Source organism: Artemia sp. Qi Xiang Cuo, chromosome 21 (genome assembly GCF_049724085.1).
Source record: "Artemia sp. Qi Xiang Cuo chromosome 21, ASM4972408v1, whole genome shotgun sequence".
Classification (NCBI taxonomy): domain Eukaryota; kingdom Metazoa; phylum Arthropoda; class Branchiopoda; order Anostraca; family Artemiidae; genus Artemia; species Artemia sp. Qi Xiang Cuo.
In genome coordinates this window covers 48,478,766-48,500,421 of record NC_142814.1, presented here as the reverse complement: position 1 = coordinate 48,500,421, position 21,656 = coordinate 48,478,766, and the positions used below count along the sequence as shown (strand labels likewise).

The window sequence follows — 21,656 nt, the reverse complement described above, 5'->3', positions numbered from 1 at the left end:
CTTAAAAAGGGCACTAGAACTTTTAATTTCCGATCCAATGAGTCCTCCCACGATATTATAGGACCACTGGGTCGATACGATCACCCCTGGGAAGAAAAAAAAAAAAAAAAAAAAAAAAAAAAAAAAAAAAAAAAAAACGCATCCGTGATCTTTATTCTGGCAAAAAATGGAAAATTCCACATTTTTGTATATAGGAGCTTGAAACTTCTGCAGTAGGGTTCTCTGATACGCTGAATTTGATGGATTGATTTTCATTAGGATTCTATAACTTTTAGGGGGTCTTTCCCTCTTTTTTCGAAAATCAGCCAAATTTTCTCAGGCGCGTGGCTTTTGATGGGTAGGACTAAACATGAAAGTTATATTTGATGAAAGTTATATATTTGAATTTAGCATTGAAATCTGATTCTTTTGATGTATCTATTGGTATCAAAAACCAGTTTTCTAGAGTTTCGGTTACCATTGAGCCGGGTCGCTCCTTACTTACAGTTCGTTACCACGAACTGTTTGAAAAAAGTAATTACAAAATTTAATAAATATTTTCAGTAAATGTTTACATAAACAAGGAGTTTTTAAGATAGCATTTATTTACTTTTAGTCCGTTTCAAAAATTAAAAGGAGAGTGCCAAAAATAAAAAGAAGGCCATCACTGTAAGAGAAAAAGGAAACCGCAAAGTGAATCAGGCAGGTGATAATACTATACGCCAGTCTTTCTAAAACTTTCGGAATTCCAGCTTCCTTATTTTTGTAAGAGGTTACTGTGGCTCCCAGATGTAAGAACTAGATAAGATATTCAACCAAGGGCGTATCAAGGGGGCTTAGGGGGATTGATCCCCCCAAATGTTCCTCTAACTAGAAAAGACGTAACAAGAAGGAATATAAACCAATTTATGGTGCGTTTTTTTTAAAGTTTTCTTAGTAACCCCCCACAAAAGAATTCTTTTGTAAATTCCCCCCCCCCAAAAAAAAAACAAAATCTTGGATACGTCCCTGTAGTTAACTAACGAAAGTTTGTAGGTAGCTGTGTGAACGGACTGCATTTTGCTATGGTCTACATTATCATATTATCAGGTGATTTTTATTAATGAATGCTGATGTATTATCACTTTTCTCAGTTATTTATGTTTAGTAAAAATGGCAATATATTTAGGTACATGAGATATTAGTATAAATGCTCAAAGTTACCTTTTATTAATACAACAAAGCTGACTGGTAACGTAAAAAATAAATTAGGTATGCTCTAGTAAAGTTTTATACATATATTTTATTAGTATTATATAAATATCTTAGTAATAATATTTTAGAAATAAAGATTCATTTTTCTAACAGATTTTTAAATATTGCACAAAATTCTATTGCATCCGCAAGTTTTGGAATTTCAATTCAAAAAGGTCAGTGAGAGAGACCTTTGAATTAAATCATCAAATGTAGGAACAATATTTGAAATTGCTACACGTAGCATCGGCGTAAGCAGCATATTGTTTAGGGGGGGGGGCAATCGATAGTGTGATGGAGGGCCTTTTATCAACTGCTTTTCCAACCTTCTGCTTTTTCAGTCATATCTAATGTAAATTTGAAGGTCTAGGGAGGGGGGCCGCTGCCCCCCGCCCTACGTCCATGACACGTAGTTCTTTTTCTCCTTTTCAAGAAGCAGACTACGATAATTTTTTATTTAATTATTGTGGAATTTAAATAATTCCTTAGACCGCACGGCGTTTTCAGTTTTGAATTCAAACAAATGAATATACAGAAAAATGCGTATAATATTTTGAACAAAGACAGTGGACAAAGAAAAACTTTTAATAATAAAAAAATCCAAAATTTTTGACAAACAATACATACTACGATATTTTTTATTTAATTATTGTGGAATTTAAATAGTTTCTTAGACCGCACTGCGTTTTCAGTTTTGAATTCAAACAAATGAAAATATAGAAAAATGCGTATAATATTTTGAACAAAGACAGTGGACAAAGAAAAACTTTTAATAATAAAAAAATTCAAAATTTTTGACAAAAATACATGCTACGATATTTTTTTATTTAATTATTGTGGAATTTAAATAATTTCTTAGACCGGACTGCGTTTTCAGTTTTGAATTCAAACAAATGAATATATAGAAAAATGCGTATAATATTTTGAACAGAGACAGTAGACAAAGAAAAACTTTTAATAATAAAAAAATTCAAAATTTTTGACAAACATACATACTACGATATTTCTTTATTTAATTATTGTGGAATTTAAATAATTTCTTAGACCGCACTGCGTTTTCAGTTTTGAATTCAAACAAATGAATATATAGAAAAATGCGTATAATATTTTGAACAAAGACAGTGGACAAAGAAAAACTTTTAATAATAAAAAAACAAATCCAAAATTTTTGACAAAGATACATATTACGACGACAAAATACAAGGATATTTTTTATTTAATTACTGTGGAATTTAAAATAATTCCTTAGACCGCACTACGTTTCCAGTTTTGAATTCAAACAAATGAATATATGGAAAAATGCGTATAATATTTTGAACAAAGACAGTGGACAAAGAAAAACTTTTAATAATAAAAAAAAATCCAAAATTTTTGACAAAGATACGTACTACGACGACAAAATACAAGGATATTTTTTATTTAATTACTGTGGAATTTAAATAATTCCTTAGATCGCACTGCGTTTCCAGTTGTGACAAAGATCAACTTTTAATAATAAAAAAAAATCCAAAAATTTTGATTTAATATATATTTTACTCATACCAGTTATAACAATTTGTAGCTTGAGATTACTTGTAGCCACCAACACCCCACTACAGATTGCATGGCCCCCCACGGCGCCGTGGCGCACATTCTTATATTAATTGTTCATTATAACTTCTGGTAGTTTTTTTTATCTGCTTAAGACATAGCTTTGCTCTTAACTTTTGTTAAAAAAAAAACTGCTTTTTTATATTTAGTTACTTACTAAAACCATTATGAAACGAAAACAAGAGTTAAACACATAGACGGCAAAAAACTGAAATCAGATCTTCCTTGATATAACACTCCATCTGCTTCTCCCAAGAACAGAAAAGAAAATTTACCAATAATAAAAAATTACTTTTCATGCAAAATATCAATTCTAATTAAATCAAATATTAAATTAAAATCAAATATTAAGTCAAATGATTTAATATATATATATCAAATAAAAAATTGATTTAATACATATTTTAATCATACCAGTTATAACAATTTGTAGCTTGAGATTATGTGGCCACCGACATCCCAGTACAGGCTCCATGGCTCCCCACGGCACCGCGGCACACAGCTATTCAGTGGTGCTTATCCCTTATTTCAAGTAACAAGGGCGTAGCTCCAGCATTTTATTGGGTGGGGGCAGAGGGGTCCATATCCGGATAGTCAAGGGATATGAGCTATATAATCATTTTTTCTTCAAATTATCAGGGGGCAACCCCCCTCGAAACGACGACCCTGGCAATAAAAGAAAATAAAGTACTAAACACCCCCTCGAAACGACGACCCTGGCAATAAAAGAAAATAAACTACTAAACTGAACCCAAATTTTTATTTTGTAGGAAATTCACATCAACTTTACATAAAGAAGTCATTACAAACGAACAGTTCTAAAACTAGCAAGCTAATGACTTGTTGAAATACAATTCACTCCATGTATGTTTTGTTATCATAAAAATAAGATAGAAATTGTCTATCTATAAAAGGCTTCATTGAAGCTTATTGCGCTATCAAACACAATGAGAAAAAATTAATTGCAAAACGTTGCAATGGAAACTTTGATACGGCAAAATAAGAAAATACGCGAATGAATTCGGGATGCTCAAATAATTAAAATTTACTGGAATCATTAGAATAGAACGCTGTTTTAGTTGGTATATTCTGAGCTGAACAGACAAATAGCGCAAATAGTAGGGACAATTTAGAAGAGCGGAAACTGACAAACGAGCTCAAAATGAAAATTAACAACACTATCTAGCATTTGGCAATTCGGTTCTTTTTTAATTACCTTAAGATTCTGCATGTCACCTCCAAATGGGATGGGACAAGGGAGGATCCAGGATTTTTTTTTAGGGGGAGGGGGCGCAAAAAATGTTGATCCGATAAACTTGTGTTAGGAGCAAGTTTAACTAACGCAAAATTGCGTTAATTAAGTATATTATACTACTTTAGACTACGTTAGGAGGGGGGGGGGCACCACCCCCCCCTCGCCCCTCCTCTGGATCCATTACTGGGATGAGAAGAGGCTGTAAAAAAGGATTAAAAAAATTTGAAGTTTCTTGAAGGTGTGTGAAGAGCAAGGCCGTACCCAGAGGAGGGGGGGGGTTCCAAAATGTTATTTTGACTCGTAAAACGTAACAAAAATGGATATAAACAAATCTTGTATGCGTTTTTTTATGTTTTTTTGTGTAACTCCCCCCACCCCGAAAAAATCTTAGAGTAAAACCCCCTCCGAAAAAGGATCCTGTGTACGGCCTTGGTGAAGAGGGATGCTCTTAAAATATTCAGACGGAGGAGGAGTGCGCGCAACTGTGTTGGCCTCAGGTGGCTTAGTGCTACAATCCGTCGTTGTTAGTTTTAGCTATCAGTAAAGGGAATTTTACTAAGCCTACTACTGCATCAGCCACTGTATGCCATATTTGCTTAGGGGTTTTACAGCATTTACAAGTAGGAAATGGCTTATCTAATTTAGAATTAGGTCAAATAACTCTTGGCATTTATAACCTGTTAGTAGCAGTACGTAGGCTGCATACCTCTCTGTTCACCTACTTTAAAATATGGGGAAGGTTAAATAATGAAATAACAAAATTAAAAATCAATAAAAATAAAAAAAAATAATTAAAGAATAAGGAAGGCTAACTTACGAAAAAAGAAAAAAAAAAACATGCTGTTTACAAAGATTTAATTTAATTCTATAATATTGGAAATCAATTAGATCAATTACTTGAATTGTCCAAATTTCTTTGAAAATTTTATATTTCTTTATTAACGTCAACATACATTTTTACTGCAAGTGGCGAACTTTTATTAAGATTGGTAAAAAAATGTCTTATGAATTTTTTTTATACATTTTCAAAAATTGAGTTTTAATTGTAAATGGAAAGGTAATGTGGTCTAAGAAATTAAATATTCTATATAGTCAAATGGCATCAATCAAAAAATGTCTTGTGAAGCTTTCCATGTGGTATCATTCACAAAGTGTCTTGTGAAGCTTTCCATGTGGTATTCATGAATACCAAAAAACTAAGAGGTCAGTATTTGCCAGAAAACAAGAATTGGCTTCACTTGGAAAAGAAATCGAGGAAGGTAGTGGACAATTTTCTTGGCTAGGGGTTTCTGACGCCAAATCAGAAATACTATCCCCATGGCTTTGAAACAACCTACAAACTGCATCATTTTCTTCAATAAAAGTCAACAAATTCTTTAAATGAATAATTTTTTCTGACAACCTTGCAGGATCACAGTTAAGATCTAATTAATAATTAATCTACTTTAAATTAACTAATTAATTAACTAATTAATAAGATCTAATATTGATATCAGTTTGTTCAGGCAAGTCAATCAGGGCAACAGAAGCATGGTCCATTCAAATAACTTGCTCTATCCTCGGCGGCGACAATTTTGACTGGTCTGTCTGATAAGCCGCCTTCATTTTTCATTGAACATCAATGACTTGCACTTTTTCTGTCGTCAAGAAACAATTTTTTACAAAAAAAAACCCTTTAGCTGATTGGATGTTCCATTTTTTTTAAAAAGTTTTTTAAACTAGAAAATTGTACAAAAGAAAAAACGAGTTTCACTTAAAGTTTATTAAATATATAATTTCGTTATTATATAATTCATTCCAAGACAATAAAGTATATGCATATCACTACACAGCATAAACCGGGCTAATTGACAAATCACAAATTTTCAAATATAGAAAGACTTGTTGAATTTTCGGCTTTTCGATTTCGCAAGAGGGATACAATCACGTATTTGTCAACACTGTCTAATCCCTAAACAGCTTAAAGATATGAAATGGAAAATGAATATAGGATGAACACAAGCTAGCTTCGGGGGTCGAAGGAAAATGATGAGAAATAATTTAGAGCATGGGTGGCCACATTTAGAGTTGCGTGGTCACACCCAAGTGGCCAAGCAGCATAATTTAAAAAGAATAAAGATCCTCCAGAGCCTTTGATGGCATATACGGCGTCGACCATTGCCAACGTTTCAGTTTCAAGGGCTTATTTTTTACAGAGACAGGTAGCATACTTGTCGCCCAGCCTTGCGACAATTGGGACTGAACCACGAGCCCATAAACCCGCTGCCCTCAGCGTGCTTTAAAGGAGGTACGAAATTGTTTTATAAGAGGTGCGGACCTGGAAAAAGGTTCTGGCTAGATCTAAATTTAAGAAAACAGAGAGAAGTGTATGATCAATTTATACTTATAATCTCTACATATCTATAGAGAATCCTAAACAGTTTGAAAATAGTAAAATAAAAAATATTTTTGTTGTGGCCAAAGTGACCAATTCATCCACAAAAGGTATCTAGATATGATACCTTGGTCTTTATGATAATTAACAACACATTTTTAATGAAAAGGTAATAGGTTATGATAAACCAATATAATAAGCTATGACAAATTCTCCTTCGACCCCTGCAATACAGCTTTTTTGAACTAAAAAAAAAATAACATAAAACTTGGCCATGACATTAGCTGTTTCTTTGGTCAAGACAAATTGGCCAAGACAAATCCAAACTAATCAAGACAAATCCAAAACTAGTATTTAAACAAGTTACTCAAAATACTTGAAAAAAATCCTACTGGCATGAAAGTTGAACTCACTACGAAAGGGCCGCCAGGTGTCTGTTGGCCCAAGGTTGGAAGTTCTGGCAGACCGCCAGTGAATCCTGGGTTCAATCCCCATGCTAGTAGTGATTTCTTCAAGCAATTTTATTTATTTAGTAAATTGAAGTCACAGGCTTTATTTGTAGTTTTATATATACTCTGGGCTTAGTTAGGGTTGCCAAATGTTGAAGCGCTCGTGGGCAGGTTGTATATTCTATGTCTATTTATTTCGTTAATATATAAGAAATATAATAACCTATATATATATATATATATATATATATATATATATATATATATATATATATATTTATACATACACATTAGTTATTGTATGAAAAAGTTATGATACTCTGATTCATTTATAGTTATTTCTTTTGAAGTCTTTAATAGAGCTTTTTTGGACTAAAAAAAAGTAAGATATAATTACTTGCATAATTTTATATAGAAATTTCAAACAAATTGAAACTATTAAATAAACGAATTTTAACATTACGTTACCAGTTCTTTGGTTTAAACAATATATTGGCCAATTTTCATAGAATATATGAATAAGTTAGGAACGCTAGCTGAATTTTAAACTTTTTTAAGCTCAGACATTAGAACTGATCTTAGAACCAGATCTTAGAACTGAAACAAGTAAATTCAAGCAACAATTATTATTTTTTATGCCAAAATTTTTAAACACCAAGAGAAAAGAGAGAAACAGGGGGAGGGGGAGAAAGGGTGAAAAAAGAGAGGTAGGGAGAAAAAGATATACAAATAAGCATTAAAATAAGTGATTTGAAAGAACCTTTGACACACGTTTAAAAACAATAGCCCTCCTCTCCGAGTGGTTACACAGACTACGAAAGACAAAGTTTTATGACTAATGGGATTTGTAAACTAGAGAAAAAAATGAAAAAGACGAAGACTAGAAAAGTAAATAAAAACCGAAGGACGCAACAAAATTAAAGTACTGAAACTTGATACAGCTAAAGCTTTAGATGCTTAACCAAACTTTTTGGTTTAAACCGAAAACCATTAAAGCAAACCACCTGACTTAAACCGAAATACAAATTAAAGTACTGAAACTAAAGTACAGCAACAAAATTAAAGTGCTGAAACTTCATACAGCTAAATCTTTAGATGCTTAACCAAACTTTTTGGTTTAAACCGAAAACCATTAAAGCAAACCACCTGACTTAAACCGAAATACAAATTAAAGTACTGAAACTAAAGTACTGAAACTAAAGTACAAATTAAAGTACAGCAACAAAATTAAAGTACTGAAACTTGATACAGCTAAAGCTTTAGATGCTTAACCAAACCTTTTGGTTTAAACCGAAAACCATTAAAGCAAACCACCTGACTTAAACCGAAATACTAAAAGAGCAACTTGGGTAGTTTTACTACCCTTTACTACCCAAACAAAGAAGTTTAATAAGAGCAAAATAGCCCCAAAAATATAAATACACAGACAAATATAAACTTTAATAAATATGAAGGGAAAATCCTGAAAGCATTTCACTTAAAGTCTAATGATCCTAAACTCGGAAAGATTCCCAACTTAAACTTGACTCAAGTGTAGGAATCGGACATATTCAAGAAACAGACAAATCGTAGTAAAATTTCTTAACCAATAATCACTTTTTTGGTAAAGCTTTAATGTTTTCTCCTTAAAAGGAAATCAATATTTGAACATACAAAATCTACATTTTATAATTATTACCATTTTTAAGTAAATTACGATAACATTATATAGTTATGACTATAAAAAAAGTAGTTTTGGAAAGAAACTTTCTTGACGGGTGTCGACATTTTTCTGTTAAATTACTTTTTAATTAAGACCATCCTAAGACGAGAAAAAAGAGGTTAAACTGAATACAAACACCATAGTTCATTCCTATCGCATATTGTTTAAATTACGCTAATTTGGTAAACAAAAGTTTGGTACCTTTGTTTTTTTTCTTTTTTTAATCCAAAAAGGAAAGCAATTTTGAAATTATGGAAAATATATTTTGTAATTATTAAGTTTTGTATAAATAACAGCATTAAACTTTATAATAGATCTGCAAAAGAAAGTAGTGTCGATATTTTCCAGTCAAATTACTTTTTAATCAAACTATCCTTATATGACGAAACGAGCTAATAAGCGTGAATAAGCCCTGTCAGGTATTGTTTAAATTAGTTTTGGCAAGATTATAATTTTTTTTGTTCAAACCTATCAATCTTAGAAAGAAAGTAAATTTTGAAATTCTAGAACATACATTTTATAATTAATATTACTTGAAAGGCGATAATTAATTCGAAATTGGTTGAACCGTAGCTCACGACTATTGCGTAATGACACAGCGCATGACAAGTGCACACGGTACTATAGAGACAGGGGGGAGGGGGAGGATACACCAAACAGAATTTGGAAAGAAAACATTCGTTGTGTTAGAGACACTAGCTATTTCACAAAACACGATACTCAAAGTCTTCAGGGCTGGCCAGAACCTCAGTGATCAGGTTATAGAGCCTGATCAGTCTATCAGAGTGGTGACTATTTAGCATCAAACACGTACTGGTGGAGATATAATAGGGATTAAACAAATCCTTTTTTTTTATATAGAATTTCAATCCTAGATTTCCTACTGGCAGGCAGGAAGTGGGCTAGGCCAGAGGTTAGCTTCAATGTTGGTTTCAATTAGCTGACAACTTTAAAAAGGAAAATTATAAAGTAGGGATGGCAAAAAAAACTGGCCTAGGGGGTGACACAAAAACAAATCCAGCCCCGATTTACAAAAACGTCAGACGTATACTTTTTCGTCGACACTGCTTGACACTTCGGTCATATGATCATTACTTACAAATATATATACGTGTTTTCTAGTAACTACGGCTAGATGGCACTATGGCACTGTACATTTCCCATGATGAGGTACTAACTTCTAGCGCCATCTATAGTCAATCAATAACGGAAACTACTCAAAACATGTACCCTATTGATGAAGATGGTCCATAGTGTTAGGACTGAATTTTTAGAAGGGGGGGGTGGCGGAGAGCGGAAGGCTCAAAGCTTTAAATACGTTTCTAGAGTCAAGTATTCGGTTTACAATGTTTTCTTAAAGTTTCACCATGGGGTGAAGACTTTTTCCAAACAAACTTAGAAGGTATTCTCCCCTCTCAGTGTGTAATACGTTTAAAAATGAATCAAGTCCCTATTCTACAAATACCACTGCTATTCTAAATCTCAAAAACTGTCCTTACACAAGAATACTAAGAAGAAGAAGAAGTTAGAAAGAGTGAAACTTCAAAGAAAGAGCAAAAAAACTTTAGGAATCGATAAGAACGTCACAATGTGACGCAAGACTTTGAAAGTCTGTACTGTCCTTTTCCTTTTTGACAGGGTTGCCAACAATCTGAATAGCTGACATCTTCGATCGTTGAAACAAATCGATGGTACTTATTGCAATATACCTGTAAAATATTTTTGCATTGTAATTACAACTATAATTGACAACAGAAAACTTTATAATAAACAGCTTTAACACTGAATCTTAAAAAATGGACTATTTTTTCCAAAAATCCAAATACAATTCATAAATAAAATCACAGCAACTGATTAAAACTTGTAAGGACGTTGAAAAGCAAAGAAAAGAGTCAAAATATAAGAAAAAAATGAAAAAAAATAAATATTATTTAAATTTGATAAAGATAAGTCTATTCTAAATTTTAATGATAATAAAAAAATATGTTGAAAAATAGTACAATTGCTTCCTTTTAAAATCGCATTCATATAATTTCTTTGGACTTTTACATTTTCTTTCAACAACTTCACGTAAATTTAAGGAGAACCAGAGAAAAAAACAAAAAAAAAACAAAAAAAAAACCAGCAAAACTCCACCCCTTTCCACTACAAAAATTTGTGGGTCTAATTTCACACATGCCGAATTTTTCAATGTTGTCTTTTTCAACTTTGTTTTCCGTTTTTTTTTCTTTTTTTTGGGAAAGGCTTAATAGTCTGCATTCTTTTCGAATATTTAACAGAATTACGAAAAGGGATATATTTAGCTGAAATATATTTGGACTTGGTCGATAATTTAGAAAAGTCGATAATAAAAACATTGATTTTTATAAATCAGGTAGTATCTGTGATGCTACATTGGACGTTTGAGGTATTCAGAAAAGCGATAAATTTAAATCAGAGATGGTTAGGTGTAAACAGATACATTAATAGTTTAGTAATTAGAGGGTATTTAGGAATTATTCCGCTAAGAGGTTGTAAGTTAGTGAATATTACTAGGTTCTGGGAGCGTATTCTAAAGATGCTACGAGCGTGGCTACTTAAATCTGCTTACTTAGAAAGCAGATTTAAGTAGATTTAAGCTCTTAGAGATGACTCCTCAACTTCATGGCCGAACTGAGTAAGGAAGACTTTAGGAGAGTGGAGTATATATGGAATAGTGGATTGGGTATAGATAATGAGGTGGCAAAGATGGCAGAAAATATTTTTTGTGATCAAGAGGTACAGGTTTGGCTGTATGCAATGAGCGTCTCTGGTATTTTGCGACTCTACATCGTTGAAAAGAAGACATTAGGGGGAAATGGTATTTAAAGGTGAATTTGAGAGAGGGAAGCTAAAGTATATTATCGAATTGAGGGCGAATAATTTATCACTTGGGACAAGAAGAAAATATTTAGGGAGGAGAGAGGGGGAGGGTGGTCCCTTTTGCCACATGTGTAGAGCATACTGATGAGACGGGGAAGTGTGAAGAATTCAGTGAGTGGGGAACGGAAGTGGATGGAGATTGTATGTTTGAGACAAGATAGTTGGCCAGTTCAAACTCAACTTGCCAGCTAATGAACGCCAGCAACGAACGATTCTTCTTGGCATTAGGGAGTGTGAAGGATTATCTATGATTGGCGATGGGAAGTGACAGACTCAGTTATCTCGTGATCATGGCCGTTGAAAACGAGGAGGTAAAGAAACTGGATTTGGGTAGATTATTTGACGATTTTTCAAAGCAGCAAAATCACCACTGCCACCTGTTTTAGGTATATTTGTTCAATGTTGTTCTATTTTTTAATCTTCATTAAAAAAAGCCAAAAAATCCTTGCACCCTCCCCCTACATTTTCGAGAATTGGCGCTACAGTGCGGAAAGATTTAGACGATTTCTCAGGCTAGCAATGGAGCATAAAAACAGATTATTGTAATCGGTATAATGTTTTGTATATGCAGTGCTTATGTCAGTTTCGATCATGTCAATTAAAAGTGAATTTTTCATTTTGTATATTACCATGGCCCTAGGGCTTTTAGAGGAATAAAATTAGTATTATTGTTATAGAAAGCAAAGATATAAGTACATTTAATGAAATAACAATAGAAATGTTTTTTTTGTGGGCTAATATAAATAAATCTGCTATAATAAGGTAATTTATCTCATATTATAAATGTACGAATTATTCCTCTATTCTTATTATTCCTCACGAATGTTTGCACATGAGCTAAAGCTCCTTACCCCGGATTTGAGATGAAATAAATGTACCTATCCGGCGAACCATTTGAACTATCGTTCAAAAAAAGAAGGGGATGGCTCACATCAGCCGCAGTTATTTTGAGGATCGATTCTAGGGTAATTGAGGGCGCTGATAATGAATATCGGGGTGCACAAGTTCGCACGCGTGTAGAAAATGGTCATTTTAGCCTATAAAGTCAAATTTGGCCTATAACGACGTCATACCGGTCTTGATTTCTTTTACACGGTAAAATAAATGGAAAACTTTATAAACTTGACATATTCTGAATTCTAAGAACAAGTATTTTCACCTGGTATTTTTAGTTTTTCCCCACAGCCTTTATTTTTTTAGTTAATCCCTATTTAATTTGAAACAAGGTTTTTAATATACTTTTTCTTATTCAGATCTGAATTCTTGAGCAGCTATTTATTTTTTCTATATAACGTCATAGCTTTCAGAAATTAGCCTACAATGACCAAGTTTATTTTTTATTCTTTTTTAGATGTTAAAAAAATGAAACGAATCAAACTGCACATCATTCGAACCTTCAAATTACTCGTTGTCTTTTATTCGTTGTTAATAAGAAAAAAGTCGAGACTTGAATCTGCAAGAATATATAAGCGTTTGAACAAGAAAATCCCCCCCCCAAAAGAAGATTTTCTGAATAGTGGCGTTTTACTCAAAATATTTTCAACAGAACCTATAATTTTTATCTCACCAAACGATAGATCGCTCTTTTCTGAATCAACTTATGTATTTACATTCTATACAACTAATATTTTTAACCAGGAAAAAATACAAAAAAACAGATGCCTCGTTCTGCAATCGCATGCGTGAATTTGGTTTCCGCAGCAATAAAAAAAAGCGGAGCATCATATCGGGTTCTAGTTGCATGAAGTACTTAGCCATAAAAGGCTGAATTTCTCCTTTATAGACTAAAATCGTCAAGTTCAACATTAGTGCGAGCATGTGCACCTCGATATTCGTTTTAAGCACCTTAGATTACCCCGGCATCCGTACTCAAACCAACTGCGGATGATGTGAGCCACCTCCTCTCTTTTTTGAACGATAGCGAGCCTTAGGATCACTGACAGTTGCATAAAGTACTGAAAACTACGACATATAAGGACAGGATTTGTGATATTTATCTGATCTAGCTAAAGGTAAGGATTCGGGCAAGAACGATTTTAGGGGTGTCAGTTGTCCTGCGTGAGGTATACCATCTTGGTACAACTAGTTCTGAAGCATGTAAACAGAAAGGGGATGCATTGGACAGCATTGATCCGCTTTTCTCGAATTACTACGAGTCCAGATCCACCATAAGGAATCATAGCCTCTGGATCGACTATTTAGATCTTATCCGTACCGGAAACGACTATCTTCATGCTGAAAGAGCTGCGGACTGGGGATCGTACTTAAACGCCACAGAAGGGATGATTCCGATTCTCTTCGCATCTGGAACCATAAATACGCCGCAGCTGCGCTTAAATACCTAGAAGAAATGCTACGACTGCCGGAAAAAGCGCCAGAAGTTCACAGAGAGTTTGTAAGTGGCAATTTTGTTGTTAGGAAAACAACCAAGCCATTTTGCAGCATTACATGCGATCTGGTTTTAGAGTCGACCTTGAATCTGGGCATCAAAGGTCATTGAGGAGTTTCTGGTATCGTTGGTGCGACAACGAATGAAAATGCCAGGGATCGATAGCTGGCTACTCTCCCCTTTCTCGCAGCAGCCACCAGAACGCTGAAAGCAAACCCAAATATGGATGACGAGGCAATGAAGCATCATGCGTTACCACTGCGTTTATGAATCTGACAATAGAAGGCAGAAATCGGGTTATGGACTTGGTAGAGTTGTTCAGAAACCCATTGAAGACGACGAGAACAGACCTGCACAACTTTATGACAGGGGATACAGCTCCAGAAATCGTAACAAATAGTCTGTTGAACTTCCGAGACATTAGCTTCGAAGCCATGAGCTCAAAGGGACGACTCTTGAAAGTTCTTTTCGAGGTCTGGGAGTACAAAATTTCGACCCGTCTGATGGTTCATCTTGCTAGAGGTTTCGAGAGTCAATATAGAGCTGGAAGCTCCGTTGATGACGATTTCTCGTCTGGCCACGAGGAAGAAGACACTCGGGTGTTATACCACAAAGCAGTTGCCACAAGACAAAAGAATACGCTTGTGATAACACAAGCCAACGATGCTGATATCGTCTTACTAACTGCATACTACTTCCAGTATCTTGTTAGTCTCGGTCTCAAGCAACTCTGGGCTAAGTTTCCGTCCTACTGCATACCTGTTCATACGGCAGCACAAAAACTAGGAGTAACATTTTGCAACGGCTTGCCGCTTGTCCACAGCTTGAGTGGATGTGACACCACAAGCTTTCTGTATGGAATTGGAAAGGTCCACTTTTTTTCGAGCTGCGAAGTCTTCGGAAAATTTATTAGGGTCTTTAGGTGATGAAGTTCGAGCCCTTGCAGAGAAGCCATCATCTGTGCAAAGTGATGGTTTTGTCAACGTCTTTAAGCAGCTTGCGGTTACAGTGTATGGCAGAAGTGCGACTAACTTCAATAGTCTGAATGACCTTCGAGCACATTTGTACCCAAGATCGGAGGATTTGCGACGTTTACAACCAACTGATATCTCGTTTCTGCTTCATTTGAAAAAGTTGCATGTTCCAGTCACTGATTTGGATCCAAAGCCACAAGCCCCGTGTGATTTACCTCAGGCTACCGTTATGGCTGGAGAAGCGAAGATCATAAACTGAAGCCAGACCTAGTTTCTGCGATGCTGCATCGGCTAGCATCGCTTTCTTTTTACAATTGTGACAAGACGAGGTGCGGCTCGTGCTGCAAGTTTCCAAAATAGGTTTCTGTGACAGCGCATGCAAGTTTGGAGCTGACCTCAAAAAATACCTACTTTCCGATGTGAATCAGAACGAGTCCGAAGACGAAGATGAAGAAGAAAAAGAGATTTGAGCCACCGTTTCATGTTCAGTTTTAAATATTTGATTTTTATTTGTTTTGATATTAATCTGCTAATGCAGTCATCTAAACCTTACTTTCAGCTGATCATGACAATTACCGTCTACTACATCAGTGCCCGTTGACCCGATCTAACCGATTGGATCATTGGCCCCTGCTATGCTGGGAATTGAAGAAAATAGTATCTTAAATCAGCCCTAGTCACCTCTGTACCACACGTTCACACGGCTTCGCCGCCAAGGTTCGCTATCATTGAAAAACAGGGAGGGGATGCTCACATCATCCGCAGTTGGTTTGAGTAAGGATTCCAGGGTAATCTAAGGTGCTTAAAACGAATATCAGGGTGCACATGCTCGCACTAATGTAGAACTTGACGATTTTAGCCTATAAAGGAGAATTCAGCCTTTTATGGCTAAGTACTTCATGCAACTAGAACCCGATATGTAAGATGCTCCGCTTTTTTTTTATTGCTGTGGAAACCAAATTCACGCATGCGATCGCAGAAAGAGGCATCTGTTTTTATTTTCATGGTTAAAAATATTAGTTGTATAGAATGTAAATACATACATTGATTCAGAAAAGAGCGATCTATCGTTTGGTGTTATAAAAATTATAATATTTCGAGTAAAACGCCACTATTCAGAAAATTTTCTTTATTTTGGGGGCGGGGGATTTTCTTATTCAGACGCTTATATATTCTTGGAGATTCAAGTCTCAACATTGTTTTTGTTAAGAACGCGTAAAGGACATTCTGACGGTTCGAATGATGTGCTGTTTCATTCGTTTTTTTTTAACAGCAAAAAAAAAAATATATAAAACTTGGTCATTGTAGGCTAATTTCTGAAAGCTATGACGCTATTTAGAAAAAAATAAATGGTTGCTCAAGAATTAAGATTTTTTGGAAAAGAGGCACATGGTTTGACTCGTAATGCCAGGCAGAATTCGAATAAAGCATAAAAAATATACTTATGCAGGCAAAAACTTCAGAAAAACCGAAAAAAAAACAAGAAAAAGTACATTAAAAACCTTGTTTTCAAAATTAAATAGGAATTAGCAAAAAAAAATAAATAAAGATTGTGGGAAAAACTAAAAATACCAGGTGAAAGTACTCGTTCTTAGGATTCAGATATGTCAAATTTATGAAGTTTTGTGCGCTGCTGCGCACAATGGTGCGCTGGATTTAGGATCCTTTGTCCGAAAGGACGAGGGTTCGAATCCTAGCGTATGTAATTATTTGGTTTGGGACGGGGGTCAGTGCCGTGACTCTGTAAGCTCAGCCAGAGTCCACCCAGCTTTAAATGGGTACCTGGAGAAATCTGGGGAGGGTAAACAGGAAGGGTATACGAAAGCACAGGATGGTTGGCCCCCAGCCCCCCATTGCACTTCCTGGCTGAAGTGTCAAGAAACGGAGATCAGCACCGCCGGTAGGGACAGTAAAGTCCAATGCCGTATTCTTTTCCATTCTATGAAGTTTCCAGTTTATTTTACCGAGTAAAAAAAAAAAAAAAAAAAAAAAAAAAAAAAAAAGAGCCATATGACGTCGTTATAGGCCAAATTTGACTTTATAGGCTAAATGACCATGTTCTACACGCGTGCGAACTTGTGCATCCCAATATTCGTTATCAGCACCCCCGATTCCCCTGGCATCTAACCTCAAATCAACTGCGGCGAATGTGAGCCACCCCTTGAAAGATAACGGTCCTTGGATCTCTGACTTTTTCCTGAATGTTACATAAGGCGTCTCCATCCAATTATTAAAAGAATTTTCTTTTTAAACCAATTTTATTTTCTGGCTGAAGCAATTTCTATTACTGAAAAGTTAAGATCGCTAGGCATGATTTAACAAATAAAAGGTGAGAGATTGCCGAAGACTATGCTTATTGGCCATTCATTTGGAGTATGAAGAATCCCAGGGCCAAACATACCAAGCAATAGGCTGTGCGAACAATATGGTTCAATTCCAGTTTCTAGATATATTATGAAAAAATGACTAGCAGCTAGGCCAGGTCTAAAGAATGAAGGACGAAAGATTAAAAAAGATTAACTTTTTGGCCATCTATCTAAAACCAAACAAAAAGCAGGTCGTCAGCCAACGGAATGGGAGGACGTTTTAAAAAAGGACTTGAAGGAATTTGATATCCCATTGGAGAAGGGGGAACGGAGAAGGAGGAATGGAGAAGGGGGAAAGGAGAATGGGGAATGGAGAGTGAAACTTTAAATAGACTGGAGCGTAAAATGAGCGTGCAAAGCTTTGCTGGCCTCAGGTGGCTTGGTATTGCAGTGATTTGTTAGCAGCATCAGCACCAGCATCAGCAGTATATTTTTTTGTAATTTGAGAGGACCTAGGGTGCTCTGAAATTACAGTTACCGAAATAAACTGGGAATAATAAAACAGAATAAAGCAAAGTAGATTTTTCTTTCTCTTTTACAAAAGAAAATCCAGAAATGTAAGAGCAGTTCGGCAACTGCTGCGATATCTTGACCAATAAATGAACTAAAATTTAATTTGTGAATGCGAAAAAATTTCCAGTTTCGGGGAAATGCGAGATAAAACTCCCTAAAAAGGCAAGAAAATAAGAAAACGAGTGGCTTTGGGGGCCATTTCCTATAATATTTCCCTGATTAAAAGGTTTTTGTTTCACTATTTCTTATGTTTATTCCCCATTTTTGAAGTCTTCACAGAAACTCTCGAGCCTTACAAGTAGGGATGGGGTGTAAACTAAAATTAACATCCTGGCCCCCATTTGGGACGTAGATCCATTTGTTAAACATTGATTTACCAGCTAAATTTCCCATGTTGGCAAATTTAAGCTTTTTGGACTTCTGCCAAAGGAAAGCTAATCCTTCTTACAATATATCTTTAGCTCATTTTTCGCTGATTTTTCGCCGCTGATTCTTTTTTTTTAAGTTGGACAAACTGCTACCAAAACCTGTTAAACTTATTTTGGAGTTCTTTTTCATTAAGCACTCAATTTTCGATTTTCCGTATTTCTTTTCCAGATAAATGTGATTGTACAAGTTGCCCCTTAACCAATACAAACAATAAGACTTCATTTTCAATGTACTTTTAATATTCACCTTGCAAGTACGTATTCCAAGATAAGAGCTACACCAGCTACCAACATTCTTATTCGGGCGTCCGGGAAATTTTGGGTAATTGCCCATGCACCAACGGCAACACCGGATATAACAACCAGAATTGTGCCAGTCTTCAAACAATGACGAGGGGTTAGCGCAACAGACCATGGTATGTCCTTGAACGACACTGTTGCCACAACATACTGAGTCAGACATATTTTGCAGAACATAACATCCTCGTTACCAGAGCTCTGCAAAAGAAAAAAGGAAATATTATGTAACAAATCTAAAAGAAAAAAGAATACCGAGGCAGAAAGGGAAGATACATAATTATTTTGACAACACTGACTTTCGATTTACAATCAAATCGAATTCATATACAATAATTGTTAAAATATTCAATAAAAAATGTTTTTATGGACATAAAGTATCCATGTGCTCGTTGCTTTCTGATTTCAGGCGAAAATATTCAATGGAGTTCATTTGCAGCTTCATGAAATTCTTCAAAGTAGAAACTCAACTACAGTAGCTTGAGCTGGCGCGTATAAAAATAAATGCTTATACAGAAGGAAAAATTTTTGTGATTAGAATACTCATTCTTTTGTGATTCTTTTGTGAATACTCAAATTTTTGTGATTAGAAACTCATCTATATATCTATACTAATAAAAGTCCAAAATTTCAGATTGACATCCAAAAGGCTTTACAAACAGGGAAAGAAGAAGAAAAACAAAGTTATACACTTTACATGGTTAACATGCACTGGAAAAGATGAGAAATAGACACAAAGGCTATACAAAAAAGAACAAAGTGGAAAGCTATAGTTGTTGTTTTTATACAGTTGTTACCATGATTCATTGCGTTGTATCATGATTCATATTTTTGTCTTCTTTTTTTACTGGAGCTGCATTACTGCATATTCATGTCTTTTCACTAAAAATTAAAATTCCTGATCTTTTCTAAATTTTAGGTTATGTTCGTATTTTCGACGTAATACATTGAATTAGGTATTTTTTTTTCCTAGGCCACAGTGCCTTTCTATGACGAACAAATAAGGACAAGTCCATTTATTAGACAGTGAAGACAGATACAAAAACCAGGATATTTCGATCACATGTACGGCAATCATCATCAGAAGAAATACTAAAGCATTAAAATTAAAACTAGCATATTTATAAAGAACAAAATAATAACTTCCGGTCTACAAACGTTATACAAACGTTAAAGAAGAAAATTACTTTGGATGAACCCTATTAACGAACTCTCTAAGATAGATCTAATGAATCAACCGTAAACTATGTTAACTAACATACATAAAATTGAAGAACATGCAAAAGTTATACAAAAAAAAGAAAACAAAATGAAAGAAAATCACATCTAATAGGCTACATTATTTGTTTTTATTTAGTAGCGTTACGATGATTCATACCTTCATTTTATTTACTTATTTATTTTTAAATCATCGTAATGGATTTTTAAACAAAAAGAAATAACTAGTTTTACCAAATCTGACTTTGTTTCTTTGTTATTGATTTTTTGTGTATAGCATTTGCTTTATTTTCGTTTTATGGCATGTCTTACTAATTATTTTCGGTATCGGTTTAACCTTTTTTACTTTTCAATCTTTCCTTTTCATTTTCCTTTTTTTTTCGTTTTCTCTATTGTTCCCTGTTGTGAATTGATTTAGACATTAAACTAAATTATTCGGACTTTTGTTTGCATATGTAAGAATGATTTCTAACAACACAGAGAGTACACAGTCCTGCTTCCCTCCTCACTTTAAACCAGTGATTCCAAACGTGGGGCACAGACTCCAATGGTGGAGCCTTGACAACATTGTGGGGGTCACAGTCAGGACGAGCACTCTTTGCCTAACTATACTTTAAAGAACCTTTTTCATATGAATGACGTCCCATTTAGATGCAATTAGAGAGCAAAACATATACATAATAATATTGCAATGACGTTGTACATAATACAAAAGGTCTTTTATTCGTATAAAATATTTTTATTTTAGTATTTTTAAATACAATATTTTTATCTTTAAATACAATATTTTTATTTTTAAATACATATTTTTATTTTTAAATACAATATTTTTCATTAGTATAAAATATGCCTAGAAGACAACTTAAAAAAAAGAAAAAAAAAGATTATTTTTAAGTCTCCTTCAGGTGAGTACACAAAAAATTTTGAATAACAAAATTTAAATATCACGAGGGGGGGGGGGCAGTAAGATTTTAGAAATGCCTAGGTGGGGCATGACCCAAGATCGGCTGGGAACCACTGCTCTAAACCGAACAAGCTAAAATATAATTCTCATACAGCACAATTGTCACTATTATGTGCTTATCTCGTATGTTGTATCAGGATAGGTTCTTCACAAAAGTTTTTCCATCAGTTGAATGAAACGTTCGTTCATACTATGTAAAACTGAGACTAATAGGGTCTGATGATTCAGACACTTCTCAATTATTAATCTAAGTGTCAAAATTTTGCAAACCCATCCTCCTAAACTCATATATATAGTAATAGTAATTTATTAACACACACAAGGACAATACATTTTACTCACTACCGACCCAAGAACCTGGGGTCAGGTTGTCCTAAGGGTAGGCATATATCAAAATTTCATATTCACAACAGAAATATACAACCTAGGCCTAAAAAAATAAAATAAAAGAAAAATCATTCCCCTTCGCACGCGGTTCCTACCACCAATCACAAAATCACTATACTTGTCCTCCAGGTACATAAAAAAAAAAAAAAAAAAAAAACAAACCAAAACACAACACAAAACAATAAAAAACTTTAAAAATCATAATTCTCATATAACATTCCTTTTATTTTATTTTTAAATTCCTTCAGATCCCCTATTTCTCTTAACTCTTTATTAACCCCATTCCACAACTTTAATCCCCTATAAATAGGCGAGAATGTCGACCTGGCAGACACCACGAGCGGGGCATGTAAATTTTCCCTTTGGCGAGTTTCATGATCATGAATCGAAGATCTAGCTTTTAGCATTCCTGAAAAGCAAGACGGTAATAATTCATTATTATATTTGAACATAAATTGAAGGCTATAAAAATCTCTAAGGCCTGCAGCAGGTAATACTTTTACATCAATATAGGTAGCTCTAACGGATACAAGATTTGATTTACCAGTCAACACACGGATTCCGTTATTTTGGATCACTCGAACTCGATTAGTAATTGATGGAAACGTACTCAGCCAAATAGATGAGCAATACAATA

The 21,656-nt window shown here is 34.5% G+C and overlaps 1 protein-coding gene across 5 annotated transcripts in view; it reads right to left on the bottom strand.

Moving 5' to 3' along the window:
* Positions 1-3,548: 3,548 nt before the first annotated feature.
* Positions 3,549-21,656, bottom strand: part of LOC148939651 (uncharacterized) — a 128,047-nt gene continuing 109,939 nt past the window's right edge. For all 5 annotated transcript variants that reach the window (XM_089107050.1, XM_089107053.1, XM_089107052.1 and 2 more), the window contains 2 exons: positions 18,401-18,651; positions 3,549-10,291 (listed from right to left, as the gene is read on the bottom strand). In XM_089107050.1, the coding sequence (XP_088963176.1) occupies positions 10,147-10,291; positions 18,401-18,651 (396 nt within the window). In that variant the 3' untranslated portion in view covers positions 3,549-10,146. The remainder of the gene's footprint in view (positions 10,292-18,400; positions 18,652-21,656) is intronic.